The sequence below is a fragment of the Strigops habroptila genome, chromosome 8 (assembly GCF_004027225.2).
Source record: "Strigops habroptila isolate Jane chromosome 8, bStrHab1.2.pri, whole genome shotgun sequence".
NCBI lineage: Eukaryota > Metazoa > Chordata > Aves > Psittaciformes > Psittacidae > Strigops > Strigops habroptila.
This window is the reverse complement of record NC_044284.2, coordinates 20,322,100-20,344,462: the sequence shown is the minus strand read 5'-3', so window position 1 is coordinate 20,344,462 and position 22,363 is coordinate 20,322,100. Positions and strand designations below refer to the sequence as shown.

General features: G+C 36.2%; 1 protein-coding gene across 16 annotated transcripts in view; it reads left to right on the top strand.

Annotated features, from left to right (window-relative positions):
• Window positions 1–21,188, top strand: part of TRIP12 (thyroid hormone receptor interactor 12) — an 80,618-nt gene extending 59,430 nt beyond the window's left edge. For 10 of the 16 annotated variants that reach the window (XM_030494683.2, XM_030494685.2, XM_030494675.2 and 7 more), the window contains 21 exons: window positions 839–939; window positions 1,064–1,238; window positions 1,642–1,783; window positions 2,760–2,951; window positions 3,904–4,055; window positions 5,420–5,592; window positions 6,101–6,174; window positions 6,279–6,478; window positions 7,331–7,458; window positions 7,729–7,880; window positions 8,350–8,492; window positions 9,060–9,216; window positions 10,408–10,506; window positions 11,041–11,155; window positions 11,337–11,491; window positions 11,984–12,148; window positions 13,387–13,551; window positions 17,162–17,275; window positions 18,067–18,161; window positions 18,362–18,465; window positions 19,738–20,893. In XM_030494683.2, coding sequence (XP_030350543.1) covers window positions 839–939; window positions 1,064–1,238; window positions 1,642–1,783; window positions 2,760–2,951; window positions 3,904–4,055; window positions 5,420–5,592; window positions 6,101–6,174; window positions 6,279–6,478; window positions 7,331–7,458; window positions 7,729–7,880; window positions 8,350–8,492; window positions 9,060–9,216; window positions 10,408–10,506; window positions 11,041–11,155; window positions 11,337–11,491; window positions 11,984–12,148; window positions 13,387–13,551; window positions 17,162–17,275; window positions 18,067–18,161; window positions 18,362–18,465; window positions 19,738–19,934 — 2,998 coding nt within the window. In that variant the 3' untranslated portion in view covers window positions 19,935–20,893. Of the gene's footprint in view, window positions 1–838; window positions 940–1,063; window positions 1,239–1,641; window positions 1,784–2,759; window positions 2,952–3,903; window positions 4,056–5,419; window positions 5,593–6,100; window positions 6,175–6,278; window positions 6,479–7,330; window positions 7,459–7,728; window positions 7,881–8,349; window positions 8,493–9,059; window positions 9,217–9,720; window positions 9,886–10,407; window positions 10,507–11,040; window positions 11,156–11,336; window positions 11,492–11,983; window positions 12,149–13,386; window positions 13,552–16,940; window positions 17,060–17,161; window positions 17,276–18,066; window positions 18,162–18,361; window positions 18,466–19,737 lie in introns of those variants that run through there. The other 6 variants (XM_030494684.2, XM_030494677.2, XM_030494672.1 and 3 more) reach the window with 5 other exon arrangements.
• The last annotated feature ends 1,175 nt before the right edge of the window (window positions 21,189–22,363 follow it).

Genomic DNA, 22,363 nt, shown 5'->3' with positions numbered 1-22,363 from the left:
ACTGACCTGATAATTACGATGTAGTGCTATGAAACAATCTGCTGTTTGGGGATAGGCTGGAGAATGCCAAGAGCAACAGCTGTAGTGTCATGTAACTCTTGAGGACAGAGTGAATCTTTCAGAGAAATGACAGCTATGGTGCATGGTTCCTTTCTGCTGGAGGAGAAAGAAATCATCGTTAAGTTATTTTGTTGGAAGACAATCATTTTGAACACTTGTAGAATTAAAATCTTTTGTAGTAATAAATTACTTTATTGTTATGCAGTTTGCCTTTATTTTATATTGTCTTAATGTATTGGTGTAATAAGGAAGCTCACTTCAAACCAGAATTGAAATACCCAAACTTGGAAAGTGTAGGGCTTGCTGAGAACAAAATCCATAAATTGTTGAAAAAGTGGTTTCTGGGCTTTAACAGGGGAGATACGTCAAATATCCAGTGTCTTTTGGTGTTTATTCAGTAGAGATTTGTGGATTGATACATTTTTTTTGAAGTATATTCAAATAAATGCATAACCATATTGTTACACAAATAGAAGTATGAAAATAATATGCAACCTTTTATTTAGTGGCACTTGCTTTATTTGGTTCCCCATAGTAGAAAGGTGACAGCAAACAAAACCCGTTCTTTCTGGATAGTCACTTTGTCTTTCCAATTAAAACAGAAATGAGGCCACTCCTCCCAGAGCTTATTCTTCCTTAGAGCCCTCCTTGTTATGGGATGGAATCTTTTTTTTAATTCTTGAGTAAATAGGCGGCAGATGCATCTTAAACTGAGGGGTGGTTGTGCATATGAATATGGCAGATGGAAACATGCTACTTTATTTTAAAATTTGGACAGACGACTGAGTGATGTTCTAAAGAGAAAAAGACTGCCAAAACGAGGGCCAAGGAGACCAAAATACTCCCCTCCAAGAGATGATGATAAAGTAGACAATCAAGGTAAATAATTCTTAAAATATGATACTTTATTGCTTTTAAATATAAAAGTAAGCTTATAAGATGTCAGAAGTGCTAGCTGTAATACACTTGTTGATTCTGTTAATTTTGTCTGTACTTCCTCCAGCTAAAAGCCCTACAACTACTCAGTCTCCTAAATCTTCTTTCTTGGCAAGCTTAAATCCTAAAACATGGGGAAGATTAAGCACACAGTCCAACAGTAATAATATTGAACCAGCACGAACAGCAGGAGTAAGTGGTCTTGCAAGGGCTGCTTCCAAGGATACCATTTCCAATAACAGGTACACACAAAAAAATCAAAATACTTGTAAATATGGTGTTGACTTTAAGGTGCAGCTACTTTCTTACAATAAAGTATCATGTGATAATGTAACATCTATCAAAGAGGTTTGAGTTTAACCACTCTTAAAATAACTGGAAGAGGAATCAAGAGATTAAGGTAGAGAAAATAACCTCTTAATGGTGTAAAGTAGCAGGATGGAGAAAAATGGGAGAATTGAGAAAAATGGTGCAAGTAGTAATCTGTAGAGAATATAGACCTTTACTATGTTGGAGTAAGAGGCAAGGTTTTTATCTGATGGCTATTAAACATGGTGAAAATGATACTCTGGCTATGTTTATTTGTAGTATTGGAGTATTCAAATGCTAAGTGTGGCCAAATGCCTTTTTTGTGCTTCTTTACAGAGAAAAAATCAAGGGCTGGATTAAGGAGCAAGCCCATAAATTTGTAGAACGTTATTTTAGTTCTGAAAACATGGATGGAAGCAATCCTGCACTAAATGTGTTACAGAGACTTTGCACTGCAACTGAACAACTCAACCTCCAGGTTAGAAATGGCAGACTTGCTTGGAATGGGGGCGGAAATGGAAGCAGTAGAAGTATTAGGAAGAAACTAGAGGAATGCTGACCATTTTGGACAGTATGGCCAATATTTTAAGCATAGGGGTTTTTTTTGTTATCCTGAATGATGCTACAGTGTTACTTAACTTGCGATGGGGTGGGGGTGTTTTTCCTTCCTTTTTTTTTTTTTCTTTTTTTGAATTAGTATATAAGCTTTGACACAGGTCATTCATGACAACTGAGAGAGAAAACTCACTATAAATGATTAGTATTAACAAGGGTATTCTTGATTCCTAGCAGTGTGTCACTTAGCATTTTAAATGTTAGAGATCTACTTTATACTTAAAGAACGGAGTTTGTAGTAAGAACTTTGAGGGCAGGGGAGGACAAGAGGGAAGTAGCATTTTGGTGAAAGAATAGAAATACAGATTGGGAGGAATTTACTAGCATTTCAAGAACTTGAGCCTTGCTTCTCAGACAGTTGTAATACTTGATAGGTGGTCTAAACCTGTAACATCTAAAATAGCTAAACAGCTGAGTTATGTTCTGTGCTTTGATCTAAGCAGTTGTTAAAATATGAAACTTCTCTTCCTCTCTCCCACACAGATGCCATGTAAAATATATGCCAATCTGAGTTGTATGTTTTCTGTTTTTTTGGGGTTTTTTTATTTTAAAAAATAACCCTTCTGTTTGGAGCTCATTTTCATGCTGCATGAGGCAGAAATGGGACCTTGCATTTCTCTCAAAATGGGGAAAATGAGGATGTTGCCTGTAATGTCTCCTTTTGAATAGAGAAGTTGCTTATCCTTGATTATTTGTCCTGTCATTGCTTGTATTGAGTTACTATACACACACTCCAGACTTTCCCTTTTTATCCCTCCCTTTAGAGCTGTTCCATGCAGTAGGAGGAAAGATAGCCCTTAATACCTGGGTAGTAAAATACTATCTTCATGCTTTTCCAGGTGGATGGTGGAACAGAGTGCCTTGTAGAAATCCGTAGCATTGTCTCGGAGTCTGACGTCTCCTCATTTGAAATCCAGCATAGTGGGTTTGTTAAACAACTGCTGCTTTATTTGACATCTAAATGTGAGAAAGATGCTGTAAGCAGGGATATCAGATTGAAAAGATTTCTTCATGTATTTTTTTCTTCTCCAGTAAGTTTTCTTGATTATTATTTTGTCATTCTTAGTTGTCTTTCTCTCACATTGTACTTACCTGACCATCGGAGAGGATTGTCAATAACCTTGACTTAAAGATGGAGTATGGAAGGAATGGTTTGGTTTTTTTTAATGCCAAAGCTGTGTAACACTACAAGATTCACATGGTCCTATGTCTTTATAGGTCATAAACTCTTTAGAATACCCTGTAATTAGAATCATATAATCATAGAATGGTTTGGGTTGGAAAGGACCTCAAGATCATCTAGTTCCAACCCCCTTGCCATGGGCAGGGACGCTTCAGCCTAGACCATGTTGGACAGAGCCAGCCTGGCCTTGAACACTGCCAGGGATGGAGCATTTACCACTTCTTTGGGCAACCTGTTCCAGTGCCTCACTGCCCCAGTAAGAATTTCTTCCTTTTATCTAACCTGAACTTCCCCCGTTAAGTTTAAAATACAGGCGATTCCACGCAGCACTGGAAATAAATTCCAAAATGGCCAATTGTCTGAGTCTTGAACAACTTGGAAGTTGTTCCTGCCTAGTAAGAAGTTGATATGGAGAGAGTTTAGATAGTAATCTTGCCACTTGCTCCCTCAGTTATAAATACTGCAAGAAACCACATTGTCCTGTTTTTAAAGGAAGAAATTTAAAATTTGAGAGGGAAGTAAACTATAGCTTCTGTGAAGCTTATTGCTCATGGTTAAGGGTAAATGCTTAAAATCTCTAGGGCTATTCAGTAGTAACCAGGAGAGAAAAGTGCATTCTTTGAAACAGGTCATTTGTTATGACATAAATTTGTCATCTGGTCATCTTGATACTGCTGCTGCTTTAACTGAGAGCAGTGATTCTTAATTTCTTTTTCCTTTTTTTTTAAATGACTTGTGGTATGAATTGTTTAAAATAGATTAATTCAAGCACATAACTAAAAGACTGGAATATATTTCAGCTTCCTGGAGAAGAACCCCTTGGAAGATTAGAGCCATTAGAAAATGCACCTTTGTTGGCATTAGTCCATAAAATGAACAATTGCCTCAGTCAGATGGAACAGTTTCCTGTCAAAGTGCATGACTTCCCTAGTGGAAATGGAACAGGGAGCAGGTAAGGATTAATGCTCAGGTAACAATTTTGGTGGAAGCTTTTGTTTGCAAAAGCTTGCTTCAACACTAAATGTTCCAAGAGATAATGGAAACTTCTGACCTATTAAAGACAAAAGCAGTTATACAGTTCACATTTTTTTCATTCAGTGGAATATTGAATATTTAACCGAATGTTTGCTTACCATCTTGAAATTTCTCCACTTCGATTGGGGGTGGATGTGTAATTTTAAATGCCATCTCTAAATTTAAGCGTTAAAAATTCAAATGTTGGTTTTGCCCCCATGTAACAAACACTAGAAAGAAATAGCATCTTTGCAATAAGTACACTTGATTTTTTTTTTTTTTTTTTTAATTATGAAAGTAATTAAACTACTAAGAGTTTGTATTACAGTGCTAAATTTTGCTATTCAGGTTGGTTCTGTTCTCTAGGATGATAATGGATTGAGTGGTAACTGTTGGCTGTCAGCATAGTTCAACTGTAGACCTGCTCTGTGTCTGATGGTAGATTAAATTTGGAATCCAACATGTTACTTGCATTTTAAGTAACAAACTTGGGTAACTGAAGACCTATTTCTACAATCAATTTTCTGTACTTCTCTTTAATAAATCAACACTATTTTTTTATTCAGTATGTGTTAGTAAGTTTTGAAAGTATTTCATGGTACTGGCTAAAAGCTGAATTTGAGTGTAGACATTCTTGTGACTATGTAGAAATTAGGAGGGAAGGAGCATTGAAAAAGATAACTTAAAAGCTATTTTTTTAAAGTTTGAAATGCCAAAATTGTTTAACTGCTAGTTTTACTGTGGATTATGTCAATGAGGATTTTGAGGCATTAAGATTTTGTAGTCTTTCACTAGCACCTGGAAGTAGAAGCAGCCCAAGATAAGAGGTTTGTGTATAAAAATGGCTATCTTGAGTATTGATTGGTGAGATGGAACGTATGTATAAACTATACTTTGCAAGAAAAATGAGGAGGTTTCGCATTGTCTTTATTAAAAAAGCATATGAATGGATACATGTATTTTCCACCCCTGATTCTGATCTTTACTGCACTGCAGGTAGTCACAGCTGTAAATCTCATCAGACCTCAAAGATGGTCAGTATAGGCCATACTATATTCAGATCTCAGACTAAATTTTCTCTTAATCCATGTAGTTTCTGTTGGAAATCAGGTTCTGTCCAACTTGGGTTCTGGTGGTCTTGTTAGAATAATATTTTTAATCTGTTTAACCAAATCTTAAAGAAATAGACTGAGAAATAATCATACTCTGAGCAAGTGAATTTGCAAGTGCACATATAAGCCTATTTTAATGCATTTTCATTAGATTCTTTGTGTAGCAACTTTTTTCACAAATTATTTTGAGTTTTTCTCTCAACAGAGGATCCCAAGCTTTAAAATTCTTCAATACACACCAGTTAAAATGCCAACTGCAAAGACATCCAGACTGTGCTAATGTGAAACAGTGGAAAGGTGGACCTGTGAAGATTGATCCCCTGGCTTTGGTACAAGCCATTGAAAGATACCTTGTAGTTAGAGGTATATATATTTATATACATATATATATATATTCCCCCCCCTGCTACAGTTACATGGGTTTTGCTTCTTGGGAAATTCACTACTGTCAGTAGTGTAGAGTCTGGGGGGGAAGAAAAGGAAAAAAAGAACAAAACCAACCAACCAAACAAAAAACACCTCTGAGGATTCTACTGAAGACACATGGGAGATGGAGATGCCTGTAAATGTATCTTGCTCATAGGTGGGGAGACTAGAATCTTCCCTTTTTGAATCCAAACATTTTCCTGTTGTAAAAAATTCAGTGTAAATACTAACAGAAGTATTATCTGGATCTGTCAGATTGGCTGTAACTTGGCATTTTTGATGCCAGATGTTGATACTGAAATTTGTACTAACACATCTGAATTTTTTTTACTGATGTATTTTGGAACTGTATTAAACAGTGGAGTTGATAAAATTTAGAGTATATAAGTGTTGCTACATTTTGTGTGAAAACAGATGAGGATGTCTTTCTCCTCTCTTGCCTCAGGCTATGGAAGAGTAAGAGAAGATGATGAAGATAGTGATGATGATGGATCAGATGAAGAAATAGATGAATCTTTGGTAAGCTTTTGCTGTGGGTGTAAGGGGAGGGAACAGTGTGAGGAGAGGCTTAAAGAAAAGCTAGCGACAAGTTTACTAACTTGTGTGGCTTTTTTTTTGTTCAGGCTGCTCAATTCTTAAATTCAGGGAATGTGAGACATAGACTGCAATTTTACATTGGAGATCACTTGCTGCCATACAATATGACTGTGTATCAAGCAGTTAGGCAGTACAGTCTGCAAGCTGAGGAGGAGAGAGAGTCTACAGATGATGAAAGCAACCCATTAGGAAGAGCTGGGATTTGGACAAAAACACATACTATTTGGTAAGTTGGCTAGAGGAAGCAGGGGACAGCTTCTCAACCTCTCCAGTTCCCTAGATGTGTATACCAAAAAGGAAATTGGAATATAGCTGTCTCCACCCCCAGCCTCCAACAAAAAAACAAACAAAAAAGAACCAAACAAAAAAACCCCCTAAAAAAACCCCAAAACCAAACCCCAACAAACCCACCAAACTGTAGCTTTGATTTTCCTGATGTGCTTGAGATACTTGAATCTTAGTAAGAATTCATTTCTAGCTGCTTATGTTTTTTCTAGCTCATGAGTGAAGCTGGTGAACAAGAAATGGCGAGTTTTAAATAGCACCTGCTAGATGGAGGCAAATTGTTCTTAGTGTTAGGTAACTAACTACAAACCATAGAGACATTGTCTGCAGTCTACAAGTAGTGGTAAACTTCATACTGGTTTTTGTAGTTGATTGTTGTGTGGGTATATGCGTTCTCTGGCCATATTTTGGAAGGAGCAGTATTGACCTATGACTGCACCAAACATTTTGACATTCCAGCAGTGTCTTTTTTTTGCTAATATTTAAATGTGTTATTCAAAAGCAAAACCAAGAACAAACCCCTTTGGGTTTTTTTTTTTGCCTATACCTTCTGCTTCGCTTCCAGTTCATGGAGCTGGAGGGTCCCAATTTTTTTCTCCCCTGTGACATACTTTGCTTCTGAGGGCCTAGCTTCAAAGGCTAGATCATACCTAAATACTTTGTTCTTGTCTTTCTGCTTTTAACTGTCATTCAAGTAAAATTCTGGTAATCAAAGAACTAACACTTTTATAACTGCTTTCGTTTCCATGTAAGTATTTCACAAACATGTTTTTAACTTTTAATTACTTTTTAGGTACAAACCTGTGCGGGAGGATGAAGATGGTAATAAGGACTGTGTTGGTGGTAAAAGAGGAAGAGCACAAACTGCTCCCACGAAAACCTCCCCTAGAAATTCTAAAAAACATGATGAATTGTGGCATGGTGAGTGTGTTGCCTTGCTAATACATTAGATTTGTGAAGCTTCTGAAAGTATGCGGAGGAAGAGTGTTTAGAGAGATCATAGTGTTTCTTTTAAAGCAAGCACAGTGTAAGAAAAGTAAGCATATATATAACTTATATTAAAACTAAAAAGATACTACTGAATTGTAGTTAAGTGAATGCCATGACTACCTAGGCTCTTAATAATTAAAAACTTACGAAGACTTCTAGTTGATTCGTTTTGATAACATACTCTTTTTCTTTTCCTACTAGATGGTGTGTGCCCTTCGGTATTAAATCCCCTCGAAGTTTACCTCATATCTGCTCCACCTGAAAACATAACATTTGAAGATCCCTCATTAGATGTAATTCTTCTTTTGAGAGTTTTACATGCTATCAGTCGATACTGGTATTACTTGTATGATGTGAGTAGAGCACTTTTTAAATAATTCTCATAATTGGTAGGCAACTCTGTCCTGAAACACCTTAATAGCTTTCTTCCCCTGTCTATTGCCCCCACCAAGACAAAATAACACAAATACTGTTATCTTCCCCTACCTATTTCTCTAACTTCTGGTAAGATGAAGGCTATCAATTCTTCTAGTCAATTATGTTTCCTCTGTAGTGTGTTAAACAAATTTTCCATGCTTTTTCCTTCCTTAAGTTGAAAGAGCAACATTATTCCAGAAAAGAAAATTAGTAGTAAAATTAGTAGTAAAAATCTACTCAGTCTTTCTTTTAAGGCTTAGACTCTGTGGCCAAAGTGACAATGATAGTTTCTTTTTCTTGTGATGATAAGAAAATTAGAAGCATTAAAAAAACCCTCTTAACAAAGGCTTGCTATTTCTTCCAGCATTTATTTAACTAGAAGTACATTATTTTTGTTTAACACAGAATGCAATCTGCAAGGAGATAATTCCAACCTCAGAGTTTATCAACAGTAAACTGACAGCAAAAGCAAACAGGCAGCTTCAGGATCCTTTGGTAATTATGACAGGAAACATACCAACTTGGCTGACAGAACTTGGAAAAACATGGTATGAATGACTTACTGTATAGTATTTCTAATCTGAGTTCAGTAAGCCTCCTGGCTAGGCAGCCCAGGTGCATCATATGGTCTAAGGCTTTTGAAAATGCTAGGGGAGAATGTAGTCACAGAAGTCTTGCTAAGTTTACATAGTAACACTTGAATTAATGTTTACACCTGTATTGCATAGTTTAAACAAAATATGAAGGGATAGACTAGCTGCAAAGTTTGGTCCACTTCTTACAGGAGTTCCTGAGAAATTTGATGTTTTCTCATTGAAAGCATAGTACTTGATTACTCAGGGTTTTTTCTCCCTTTAAAATTTCTTAATGGCATTTTTGTCTGGAATTTTTTGTGGTTCCTCCTTATATTAAATTTCATCTCTAGACTCTTTGCTTGTAAGCATTGTAACTAAAACTAAAATGTGTTCTGAAAGGCTTACTTTGGAGGCTGCTTTCACCACTGTGTTTAATAAAGCATTCATTTCAGTCATACTAAATTTCTATTGTGTTTTAAACTAAACTGTAGTTACAGATGCCAGTTGGAACCTAGCTAACTAATCTAATGCTCTTTACAGCCCATTTTTCTTTCCATTTGATACCCGTCAAATGCTGTTTTATGTAACTGCTTTTGATCGTGATCGAGCCATGCAAAGACTACTGGATACTAATCCAGAAATCAATCAGTCAGATTCTCAGGATAGCAGAGTGGCACCACGACTGGACAGGAAAAAAGTAGGTATATCTTGTTCAAAAACTGAGTGAATAATCTGTTTATTTTTGTTTTGTCTTTAAGAATATCACTGTGAGGAAGACTCATGTGAAACTTCAGGTTTTGATAGTATACTGATAAAGGGGAGGTTCTTTTTTATTCAAAAGCCCCGGAGTAGAAAGCACGTTGTCTTCTAGGTGTCAGCCACAAGGTGGCAGAAGGGACTAAAGGATATGCTACACTGCTTTCTCACAGCCTGCTTAATTTTAAATTGGAGTCTTTACATAATTTCTGAAACTGTATTCAGAGAACGAACTTCTAAGTTTTAGGTTACATTAGTAACATTTCCATGTATTATGTTTTAAATCTGTTTTGCTTTATTTAGAGTTTCAGAAGAATTCAAGCAATAGGATTTAGACTCTTAAGTGTTACCTGACTAAACAAAAACATTGTCCTTGTGCTCCAGAAGAGTATTAAATCTCCTGTCACAACATAATAAAACTAAGTTGTGACTGTTTTAAATTGAGGGAGTCTTGTGTATCTGCCTTGAGTTTGGAGAGATGTTATCTTAAACTAAAATCTGCTGTATGGTCTTGAATACCGGGGGGCAGGGAGGGCGAGGAAGATAGGAGACATGAGAATCTAATTCAACTAGAATATAGATTCCAACATGTAGGAATCCCAGCGCTATTGTGAGTTTTTTGCGTGTGTGTGTGTTGATTTGGTCTGGGGTTTTTTTTGGGGGGTATTCGTTTTGGTTTTTTGAAACCTGCCATTTTCCCTACTAGAGAATCTGCAATGGCAGGGTATAAGATTATTCCTTTAGGTTGCTGAAGTTTGGTGTCTTTAATCTGTGTTTTCTTTTCCATGTATTGTTTATAGTATGAAACATCACATGATAACAATTCTCTGCTGTGTGCTATGTGTTACGGTCCTACTGCCAGAATCTTGGCAAGAGTAGTACCTACTAGTTATACAAATATAAAGCATTGGGGGTTTTATATTGAACATTTTAATTCAAATAAGTTTTCATATAGAAGTGAGAATTATTTTATCAAAATATAAGCTTACAATTTGGTTAACTGTGGAACTGTTAGCATGGGGTGGAGAAACTTGCATGACTGATTTTTTTTTTTTTTTTTCCTGTTGTAACTGCCTTGGGAGCTGGGACTTACAGACATAATTTCACTACTTAAAACTTCTCTAATGTGTAGCGCACTGTGAACAGAGATGAGCTGTTGAAACAGGCAGAATCTGTGATGCAGGATCTAGGCAGTTCAAGAGCCATGTTGGAAATCCAGTATGAGAATGAAGTAAGTAACATCAATGCAGTCTTACTTAACTCCTTTTTTGCTGAAGATTAATACAAAAATGCTACAACTTTCCTAGAATGACTTGGTCAGACACTTGGTCCTTCAAATTGCTGGTGCCACAATTTTATCCATTATCCCTAATTCACTTGATTGTGATTTTTAGTTGCTAGGAGGAGCTCTTTCTGATCTAAGTTTCACAATCAGTCTTATTCTGCAGAACACGTTTTTTTCCTACCTCTAAGCAAACAGCTGTGTGCATTTCCTCTATAATATGATCATTAGGTGGTTAACACTTTTTATTCCACTATTATTCCTCTCTTATGTGGTTTTTCCAAGCTGTGTCAGTCATATTGTAAATGTTGGCATAGTTAGGTTCTCTAAATGCTTTTTGCAGTGCAGTCTTCTTAATAGTCAATAGTGTACTATATTTTGCAGACTAAGTAAAGATTTTGGTAATTCAAATTGACCTAATGGACTCTTTATTTACCTCCTTCCCTCTCCTCTTCCCCACATCCATCCTCCATCCCCCTGAAGGTTGGTACAGGCCTAGGCCCCACGCTAGAGTTCTATGCACTTGTATCTCAGGAACTACAGAGAGCAGACTTAGGCCTTTGGAGAGGAGAAGAAGTCACTTTAGCCAATCCAAAAGGTAAATGTTTTACTCCCTAAACTATCAATATTGATCTAATATTGAGCTGATTCTAAGTTGACTTTAATTATGTGAATGGCTTTGAAAGAGCATCTCAATTTGTGGTCAGGTAGTATGCCTCATGACAGTGTTTAATTATCTTTGCGTGTGTGGTGAACTTTTTTCATTTCTTCCTCAACAGGAAGCCAGGAAGGTACCAAGTACATCCATAACCTTCAAGGCCTTTTTGCGCTTCCTTTTGGTAGAACAGCCAAGCCAGCTCACATAGCAAAAGTTAAAATGAAGTTCCGCTTTCTGGGGAAACTAATGGCTAAGGCAATCATGGATTTTAGACTGGTGAGAATAAAATGGAAAATGTGTTTCTGAAAGGTTAAACGAAAATGCTAGGTCTGAGCTAAAAAGAGCATGAAGATGTGCATGGAATTATTTTTGGCTCTAGCAGCTTGGGGGAGGGGAGGAATGCAGCTGAAGTTTTAAGGGGGAAAAGGTAGTACATGTTGAAGATTTGTTACAGTGGCTTTTGAGACCATAGTGAAAAAAGGAAAAGCCGTTGCCTGCCATGTGTTGCAATCTCTCTCCAGTCTTCTTTCAAGATCATTTTGGACGTATTATTCCAGCTGCTACCTTGCTGATAGCTCTAGATAGATGCACTAGGGTTTTCTCGACTGCAAATTTCTCAGGTAAAAACACTCGGATGTGGTGTTTTGTTGTGTGCCAGAACTACAAATTGGTAAATAAATTCTAGACCTAGTCAAGAGATAAAATAGCAAAAGATATAGTTTTGGAAGACAGTTCAGTATTAAACTATATTTACATTTCAATTTCCAGGTGGATCTTCCTCTTGGACTCCCTTTTTATAAATGGATGCTACGACAGGAAACTTCTTTGACATCACATGACTTGTTCAGTATTGATCCAGTAGTAGCCAAATCAATATATCACCTTGAAGATATTGTAAGACAAAAGAAAAGACTTGAACAGGACAAAACACAGGTGGGAAAGTAACCCTAAGAATGGAAGAATGCACCTACACACAAATTTGGGTATTATAAAGTAGCCATAATTATGTGTGCAATAGTGCTTAATACTGATAGTAATAGTGATAATGACTTCATTCTAATAAAGGAGTAGTTTTAATGTTGTTATATCAGGGGTTAGTAATTACAATATCTTTTTGTAATGTAGACTAACAATGGAAATTTATTATGAGATTCTTCTCTGTGATTAAGCACAGGCTAGAAATGTCTAAAATTGCCAGATGTTTGCTGAAGGTAGCATTTTTTTTGGTTGACTTTGAAAAGCTAACCAAATTTATCAGAGGATATAAATCTATCCTTGAATTTTTTTTATTTTTTTTTTTTTACATTCAAAAGGCTTGACTTTTTTATTAGTTGGTTTAGACAAACTTCCAGGTTTTCTTAAAAGTGGCTTTTGTGTGTTGTGGGTTTTTTCCCACCCTCCCCTCCTCCACTGAAAAGCTGTATGCAGAACTGATGTAAAACTGACTTCATACATGAGCATATAGGTCCTTTTATAGATACAGAGAAGTCCTAATTTTTCAAGGTTTCGCTTTTAGCCAAAAATAGCACTGTTCACTGTTGCAGAGTAATGATAAAAGGTCTTCGGCATGCATGTTCTTGCTGTGATCCAATGTTAATAAATTGTAGGTAGCAATAACCTAATTTATACTCTTAACACATCTTTGTTACTAGTGAAGCTATTGCAAGCTTGTGGACCCTTGTTCCTCTTTACCTCACTGTCTCTTTGTCCTTGATCACCCATCTTAACTTCCCAACAAAAGTTTGAAAAACCTGAAACCCGGTGGATGAAAGCTAAAAAATGTCAGTATGCATGCCAAACACGAATGCTATTAACTACTCTAAAGAATAAACACAGCCTAAGAGCCATAGTGTATCACACATCTTTTCTTGCAGTAGTATTTTCTGAATCAGTAATATGCAAGAAGTAATTCTAAAATTGCTAGGGGAAAAAAGTGTGCTCTTATGTTCTTTCAAGTTTATCCACGAAGGTAGTTTGTCTTGGTTTACTGGTATGAAAAATGTAGAAGGAAAGCAAGAAGTACTGCTAACAGTAAATAAATAAATAATAAAGTAATAGTAAATTTTTTAATTGAAATTTTCACTTAATCCAAACTGCTTTAAAAGTCATAACTTTGGGATAAGTCAATGTGAATGAATTGTTCTCACTGGTTTTCATTTCCAATTTTTTAGACCAAAGAAAGTCTACAGTATGCATTGGAGGCTCTGACTATGAACGGCTGCTCAGTGGAAGATCTAGGGCTGGACTTCACACTTCCTGGGTTCCCTAATATAGAACTGAAAAAAGGGGGAAAAGATACACCTGTCACTATCCACAATTTAGAGGAGTATCTCAGAGTACGTAAAAGCAAAGCTAGGACTAAAATTTCTTTATTCTTCGTCACCTTGCTCCGCAGTAGTTTGTTTTCATATATATTTCAGTTCATTCTCGTGAGCTGGGCACAGCAATAGTTTTCTTGCTGACTGCTTCTCTTCTGTGTTAGTTTACTACTACAGAAAAAACTGTTTGAATCCTAGTCAGTGCATGTGACTTGAAAATTTTGTAGTGCAAAGAAGTTGGCTTATACATGATGAAGTAATCAGAAGGATGGGTAGTGCTTTTTTTTTTTTTCTTTTTATTTTCTTTTTTTTTTGATAAAACATGTTGTAGTAACTGGAGTAATTTGGGCTGTGGGCTATGGACTTTCAGAATCTTTTAACAAGTTGCCACATCTGGATATGATAATGAATTTGTTTGCAATAGTGATTTAGCACCTGCTACTCATACTTCAGTGGGCTTTAAAGTGCTATACTAATACTGAAATTTGTTGGAGTTAGACTTAGAAAGCATCAGCTTGGTTGTGAGACCAAGAGCAGTAGTTGTTTGTGTGGTGTTGTTTTTTGCTTGCTTGTTTGTTTTTTGTTTGGTTTTTTTTAAACCAAATAAAACGCAACACAAAACCCACTCTCAAACAAACAAAATCCCAAGCCATAAAAAAAAAAAAGTAGGTAAATGAGGAGGTAACAAAATGGTGCCATAATAAGTTGACAGTACACATGCATATTGATATATTCCAATGTCAGAAGGGACATAAAACCTAGAAAAGCAGAGGGTGATACTGCTGGATGAAGGTAGGAAACTGTTTCTGCATAAGAAAGTGTTAAAGGGAATAAGTGAAACAGCCTGGAAGAGAGATGGGGAAAGGCAGCAAGAATGCAGTATTATCACATGAAGTTGTGAGTAGGGTGGAGGTAAGAATGATTGATTGCATCACGAAAAAACTATTATTCCAAATCCTAAATAATGCATTTTCTGACAAGTTAGTCTGCTGCCAATTTCATTGAGGACTGTTAAGATTTTCAAGTACCGATAAGACTCAGATCTGATGCTTTGGTAGAAATGATTCAGTAAGGGGCATATAAGCTCCTGCATATGAATGGAGAACTTTGCAAAATTATTCCATAATCCTTAGTTCATCTTCCATATTCCACATATTCAGTTCTCATATCTTTTATTTGTTGAATGCCAATTCTGCTAGTCCAACGTCACTTAAAAAATTAAACGTATTTGGGTATAAAGCTATTTGCAGACTTACAGAAGGACAATGCCAATGACCATAGGTTGTTGGAAACAGCATTTGCAGTCTGGGGAAAGCTGAGCAAGGTTGCTTTCAAGTCTGACTGCAAGCTGTATGAATATCAGGGGTTTGTTTTCTTCTAGGTAACACATATCAGGTATCTGATATTCTGAGAAAGGCTTGCAGACGTCTCCAATGTCCTGTAGTTGTCCTATCACAGACCTTTGGCATTGTAAAGGAAAAGCAGATCGCTACAGAAAACTTGCTCTCTGCTTCTTTCTAAACAACTTTAGGAACTATTTTCTTGAAAGGACACACACCTGTGTGGTTTTTCATCTTTATATTCCAACTTATAGAAGAATCCAAATCCCAATAATTAGCACTACAGTCTTGATGTCAAGGAAATAGAAAAGATTTCAGAGATAAAATCAGTGTCATCTGTATCACAAGTATGATGAATTGTGATTAAGAAACAGTATATTTAATTTATCAGCTAGACTACAGTTCCCTGCAGGTCAGCTGCACTGCTCTTGAAAATATCATTTTCATTAAAATCTTATGTGTAGATTATCATTGAAAGTAGTTTATGAAGTTAGAATATCCTACTGTTACTTCATGCCTCTCCTGCAGTCATGTCATTCCACCCTCCACTTCCCTTACTGCCCCCCACTGCCCCTAGGACAGTTCCCACAGGAGCTGCCTTTATCAGAAAGTAGAACTACTTCAGCTACCAGTTTAGTGAAAGACTTTATTCTTCACACACACTGCCTGCCCCTGCTGTTTTTCCCCTGTACTATAAAGAAAGAGGCCAGCTTGCTTGTTCTGAATTTGTGGACAAAAAGTTTCTGGAGTACAGCTTTTTACCTAGTAGTTTGATCTCCTCTTTGAATCCACAAGAATACAGTGCAGCTCAATCTTGCACATCCTCCTGGTAATAAAAAGTAATCGCAATTTGAAGTAAGCAACTCTGCAATAGCCATAGAATATTCTACGTTACAGAACAGCCTTCTGTGCTGCTGGTTCTTACTAGCTTCCTTTTCAGTATTACAGCCTGATGTGTGAAACTAGGGGTATGTATCTTACCTGAAATTCAATGCCTGACTTTTTTCTAGGAAAGGTTATCAACGGATCCTAATAGGCTTTCAGAACAGAGCTTTCTGGAACAATTAACCCCTCAATTATTGGGACAGGGTTAACACTTGCTTCAGGAATTCAGCAGCATCAGTGAGGTTTTTCATCATATTCAGATGCATCCTTAGATATCTTACAAGCTTACCTGGAATGCTGAGAAGACCTTTGAATACATTTAAAAACTACTAGTTGTGGATGGACAACACATCAGCCTTACTTCCTGCTAGAGTTGAGGGTATTCAAGGCAAGTGTAATCATCAGTAGCACTAACTGACAAAAGAATCTGAACTTGGCATGCATCTGCGATGGATAATATATTTCTTAATTTAGTGGAGAAATACTGACTGCAGGAGTTCTAAAAGAAATTTGGTCTTGTTTTTGTCATGTCCCCTTCCTCCCCCCCCCCCCCCCCCCGCAGTGATTAATGTTTAAGTATGTGCTGTCCAGTTTGGAAGGTGAATTTAGTCCTGAGGGAGTAACTGCAGATTCAAAACCAAAACAACGACAAAAAATCCTGCACAAAAAGTGTCTAAACTACTGTCTTTTGCCTTAGGATTCTTAACCAAATCCTAGAAACATGAAATGAAGTTATTTTTTCTCCCTCCTAACTGCTTAATATGGCAAAAAGACTAAAGTTACTTTTTGTAACTATGTATTAGAGAAGAGACCTGTATGTTTCCCTGGGGGAAACTAATATAATACTGCCAGTGATGCCTTAAGGATTTCTGTTTCAGTTGCTGAATTTCAAATAAATATCTATGTACGGAAAGAACATCTAGCTTAGGCTTCTAAAAATATCTATTAAATGTTTGGATTTGTTTTAAAATATCTTGATAAATGGGTTCAGTTTAACCAGCTATTCTGAGCTCTATGTATTGATCTTGGTTTATCAAAAATCAAGGCAAATACGTTGTTTAAATTCTGCATGAATTGCATGCTTAGGGTATTCTAAATAAGTTTTGCTAATTTACAATGATAGACCACATGAGAAAGTTATAAAGAAAAAACCCAGCAAATTCTATGTCTGTTGCATTGCAGCAGCACAGCACTTGCACACAGTAGCATGAGCTTATGAATTAAGGCAGAATGAGGCAATGCTGTAGAACAGATCCGTGAATCGAAGTTCAAACTCTGCCACAACTACAGTGAGCATATGGGTAGGCTTCTATAGAGTTTTCTTTTGCAGCTGTCATGTTTTCAGCAGTAGTGATCATTACATGCTTTGTTAAAATTACTGTGTTTTTTCCCATTCCCTGCAGTTGGTTATATTTTGGGCACTAAACGAAGGTGTTGCCAGACAGTTTGACTCATTCAGAGATGGATTTGAATCAGTCTTTCCCCTCAGTCATCTTCAATACTTCTATCCCGAGGAGGTTGGTAAACATGTCTTTACTGATGCTTTTATAACTTTATATGTATGGACAGTCTGAACCTAGGTGTGCACTGGATGCAGTGCATTCGTGACAGAGTATGATCACGTAACATTTCTGATGGACATTAGCAAAACTTTGGTGTCCTTTAAATGATGTACTTAAATGTTAAAGTTTTCTATGGTGGTCATTTATCTGATGCTTTTATTATGAACTCAATTTTCTTTAAAATTGAGTGTATCCAACTTTTTTGAGCAAAATGCTTAAATTCATATATTCAGGTTCGTTATATTGGTACAGATACTTTAATTCCTTGTTTTGCGGTACTTCTTAATAGCTATTTAAAACAAAACAAACCCAAACAAACCCAGGACAGTGGTGCTATTCTTCTGTCGTCTTGTTGTTTGGCATGGTTTGATGCTTGCTTCTGCTTGGAAATCTAAAAATTAGAACTCTAGTCTATTGCTCATCTGCTAATATGATTAATCAGAATTAAGCCATAGGAGCAGCATAAGGTATTTGTATCTTTTCCTGGATAAATATATATGTGTCATCGCTCTACCAAATGAGATGCTAAATGTGTATGCGAAGGCAAATTGAGCAAATGAGGTTGTCACTGGGATGAAACGATTGCATTCAAAGAATTTGGGAGGATTGCTTGGGGTGACTGAGGTTATTTTGCAGCAAGTGATGCCAGAAAGCAGAATGCTGTACTAGTAGTCAGAACAGACAGTGCTTTTTCTGCCTCAAGTTCTAAAAAGGATAACTTCATTCCATGTTTTTTAATCTTATAGTTGGAGCAGCTTCTGTGTGGCAGTAAAACAGACACTTGGGATGCAAAGACTTTAATGGAATGTTGCAGGCCAGATCACGGTTATACACATGACAGGTAATATGGTGTTGATCTTGTTAAAAAATAAATATTAGCACTAGAACATACATATTTAAATAATCTTGATATACTGTTATTCAGGCTAAAGGAATTATGACATTTATTTGAAAATATTCATTCTGCAATGAATATTAATCTGATGCAATTATCTTCATTATAAACAAAATAATAATAGCTTGCCTTTTTCCCCTCCTTAGTCGAGCAGTGAAGTATCTCTTTGAAATTCTGAGTAGCTTTGATAGTGAGCAGCAGAGACTGTTTCTTCAGTTTGTGACGGGTAGCCCCAGACTGCCTGTAGGAGGTAGGTTTTGTTTATTACATACTACTGCTGTATATGAAATAAGTATTATTAATGCATTTCAGAATAAGTGGGTTATTTCAGTATAGGAAAAAATTACTTGTGTTTTCTAGATGTTCATACCTGCTTGACATTGCTAGTTTCAGAAGTTGTTGGATAGACTTCAGGTAGAATTCTCATCAACTTTGCATTACTCATATGACACTTCATTCAGTTGACTCTGTTCAGGTTTAATTTTATGTTACCATATAACCTGTTGAAGGGAAAAACATAGTTCAAAATTAAAAAAAAAAAAAAAACAACAAAACAAAAACCAAAAAAACAAAAAACAAAAAAACTCCAACAAAACTCAAACAACAACAAAACCCAACCCCTCTTCCCCCCAAAACCCAAAAAAACCCCAAAACAAAAAACCAACCCTGTAGTACTGTATTCCTTGGCTAGAGGTGCATCAGGTTATGACAACAAACAAAATGATGCATTGCTACCTAGAAACAGTCTCCTTTGTAGAAAGGAGACTATGCTAGTGTAGTGGTAAACTTTTAATTTCTCTCCCTTTTGAATTTCAGAAATTAGGTGAAATGAAGTGAGGAAAACTGAGGAATTTGCTGTCTTTGCTAGGGACCATTATAGAATACACAATTTGCTGTAAGCTCAGCTAAATACTTTGCAAGTAAAACCAGAATTTATGCGTATGCTCCACTACTTGCGTTCTTTGGGGTTTGGGAGAAAATGTTGCTTTTTGGTGGTGGGTGTGTTTTGGTTTTTTTTTTTTTTATTTTTTTGGTTGTTTTTTTTTGGTTTGTGTGGGGTTTTTTTTTTGTTTTTTTTTTTTTTTTTGGTTTTATTTTTTTTCGGAGGAGGGGAGACATGGTGCAGACAGAGCTGAGGGTCTGGAGTGAAATAAATAAGGTACCACAGCCATAGATAACTTCTGAGAATCTTGGAAAATGTGTGTGAAACCAACCAACTCTTAAAAATACTATTGTTTAGAATAGGGTTTTTTACATGTACAGAACACAAAAGTAAATCTAGCTTATTTGTTTGGGGTCTTTTCAATTCATCTTGGAAAACTAGTGTACAGACAGGACTTCAGGTATGTTTTTTTTTTTACCTTTCTACATACCCTTATAAAGCCATATTCTGAACTTTAAAAATGGAGCTGAAAAAGTCAGTTATGAGATGCATGCTTCTGTCACTGGTAGATGTCTACAATGTTAACTGTGTGTTTTCAAGAGGAGCAACCTTATTCTGAATGTTTTTTCTCATTGACAGGCTTTCGAAGTTTGAATCCTCCATTAACAATTGTACGCAAGACATTTGAGTCTACAGAGAATCCGGATGATTTCTTACCCTCAGTAATGACTTGTGTGAACTATCTCAAATTGCCGGACTATTCTACTATTGAGATAATGCGTGAAAAACTCTTGATAGCTGCAAGAGAAGGGCAGCAGTCATTCCATCTTTCCTGATCACAATAAAAATACAATGTCTGCCTGTTACAGCAAAAGAAAAACTCATGATTCTTTTCTAAATATATCACCTGAGTCAAGGAAACGTGTTACGCCTTCTTGTTGTAGAAAAACGGCTTGCAGATTATAAACAAAGACACTTGGTTGATATTCATTAAAGGCCCCTATGGACTAAAGTGATCCGGCCCTAAAGTTGTTGTGACAAGGTTTCTTTAGCAAGTTCTTGTTTAAATTATCATTTATTTGATGAGTGAAGTTTTTAACTTGCTTTGCTGTGTGAAATTTAAAAAGGGATGTTTTTCCAGGCTGGAACAATAAATGTCGCTGTGCAGTTTAATACTGGGCTGTGTGTATCCATCTAGCTAAGTCTGAAGTTTTTCCTCCAAAGACAACTTTTGTACATAAGTACAGAAATTAAATACACCATGTATTTGACAAATCTAGTTTAGTAGACTAGTTCTGTGTACCCTCACCTGCCTCTAATTTTACCCATCCTCATGTATTGTCTGATGTGCAATTCACTTGGTTCTTTTTGTGTGCAACATTCAACAATTGTTATGTTTTGGTTAGCATGGGCATTTAACTGCTCCATGCCTCTTTCTCTGATTAAGATAATTTAAATTTTACTGAAATCAAATATATATTGTCAATATAATTCAGCCTTTGTAACTAGGTAGAACCTTTCTTATAGCATAGTTTTACTGTAGTGGTAGGATAAAATGGTGACAGTCTTTACGAGTCGACGCTCTAAAGCTGTTTACACAGTGATTCAGGCATCAAAAGCCTCTTACTAGAGGCTAGGAAGAATTATTTCTTTCGTGTAGTTGAAGTCCAACAGCTTGGGCTGGCCAGTGTGTATTGTGGTAAAGGCCAGAGCATTTTGAATTGATGTAAAGTTTTTTAAAAGACAAATTAGTTGTTTCATTCCCTCTTTAAGTAAACAGTTTTCTTGTTCTTGATCTAAGTTCCTGGTTACTTTTGTAGTTTTTTCTTTTTTTTTTTTCTTTTTTTGGGTTTTTTTGTTTGTTTGTTTTTTTGGTTTTTTTTGTTTGTTTGTTTTCTTCTCCCCCCCTCCCCTCCCCCCCCCCGCGCTAGCTTGGAACAAACAGTTCAGCCTTTGTCTTTTGACACAGATAAAGCACCTGTAAGCAATTCTCTGTCCAACTGTTTTATGTGCTGATTTCTCAAATCTGCAATAATTTACTTCATCAGGTTAATGTTTTTACCTGAATATAAATAAAAAAGTTTGCTTCACCTTTTTGTTCATAGTTTTGTACTGTATGCATAAAGTTCAATTGTGTAAATTACTGTAATGCAAGTAAATCATCCTAAATCTACTTGGCTAACAGCCTGCAACTTGTGGATGATTTACTACTAAAACAAGACCTTTTAAGACCTCCAACTCAGAGGGAAATTTTTTTCTTTCTGTGGGTTCAAAAAATGGGCTATTACAAATACTCCTGAGATGTACCGGCTGTCTAGTTAATCTCTATGAAAATGTGATAGTTAATTACTTTTATTCAACTTTGAGAAATCAAAATTCATGTCAGTGCTTAGAAATTGTTAAATTCTGACTAATCAGGCTAGTATTTCCCCTAAACTAACAAGTTTTCTTTTATCTAGCTGAAGAACTTGAACTTCCAGAATATGTAATGGACATTCTTCCAGTGAACATTCACAGAATTACATGTGGTTGCTCGTACCAGTGCCACTGAAATGTAATGCAAACCTGTCATGAGCATGAGTAGAATGTGAAATCCTTGCACAAAGAACTTGATAACTGAACAGTTTCTACTACCGTATTAAAACTGAAAGAAGGCGCTTCACACTGTACATATAATAATGGTAGTGCACAGTGCGGCATAGTTTTCATAAAACTTCAAGGCAGTGTTTAAACTATGGACTGGTGTTTAAATTGTTCTGATAACTTGATCAAACTGAGCACAAAAAAGTGTTTATAGTGTGTGGATAGCAATTTGTTCATTTTTTTAAGGTTCTATATTTTAAAGAAAACCTGACTTGTGTAAAAAGAAAAGAAAAAAGCTAATATTTTGTATTAAAATATCATGTGTATTGATATTTTTTTTTACCCATGTTGTCTCCCTCTAGAATCTGGCTTTGATCGACTTTGAAATTTTGAGGAGCTTTCAAATTTGATATAGAGCCATTGTGTAACTGTTCCAGTGGGGGAAATAAGTTGTTGGTTACCTGTTTAAAAAGGAAGGAAAAAGCAAATACCTGTGGTGACAATTTTTGTTGTGCTGGTTGTCATTTTCAGCACAGACTAAGGATGTAGTTGGCCTGAAAAATGAATGAAAGCCTTTTGGGTGGCACTTTGGGTTTGTTTTTTTTTTTTTTCCTACCAAGTTTTTAATGTATTAGAAGAGCAGTCTGGCTTAAAAGATAATGGTAAGAATAAATCGAAGAGT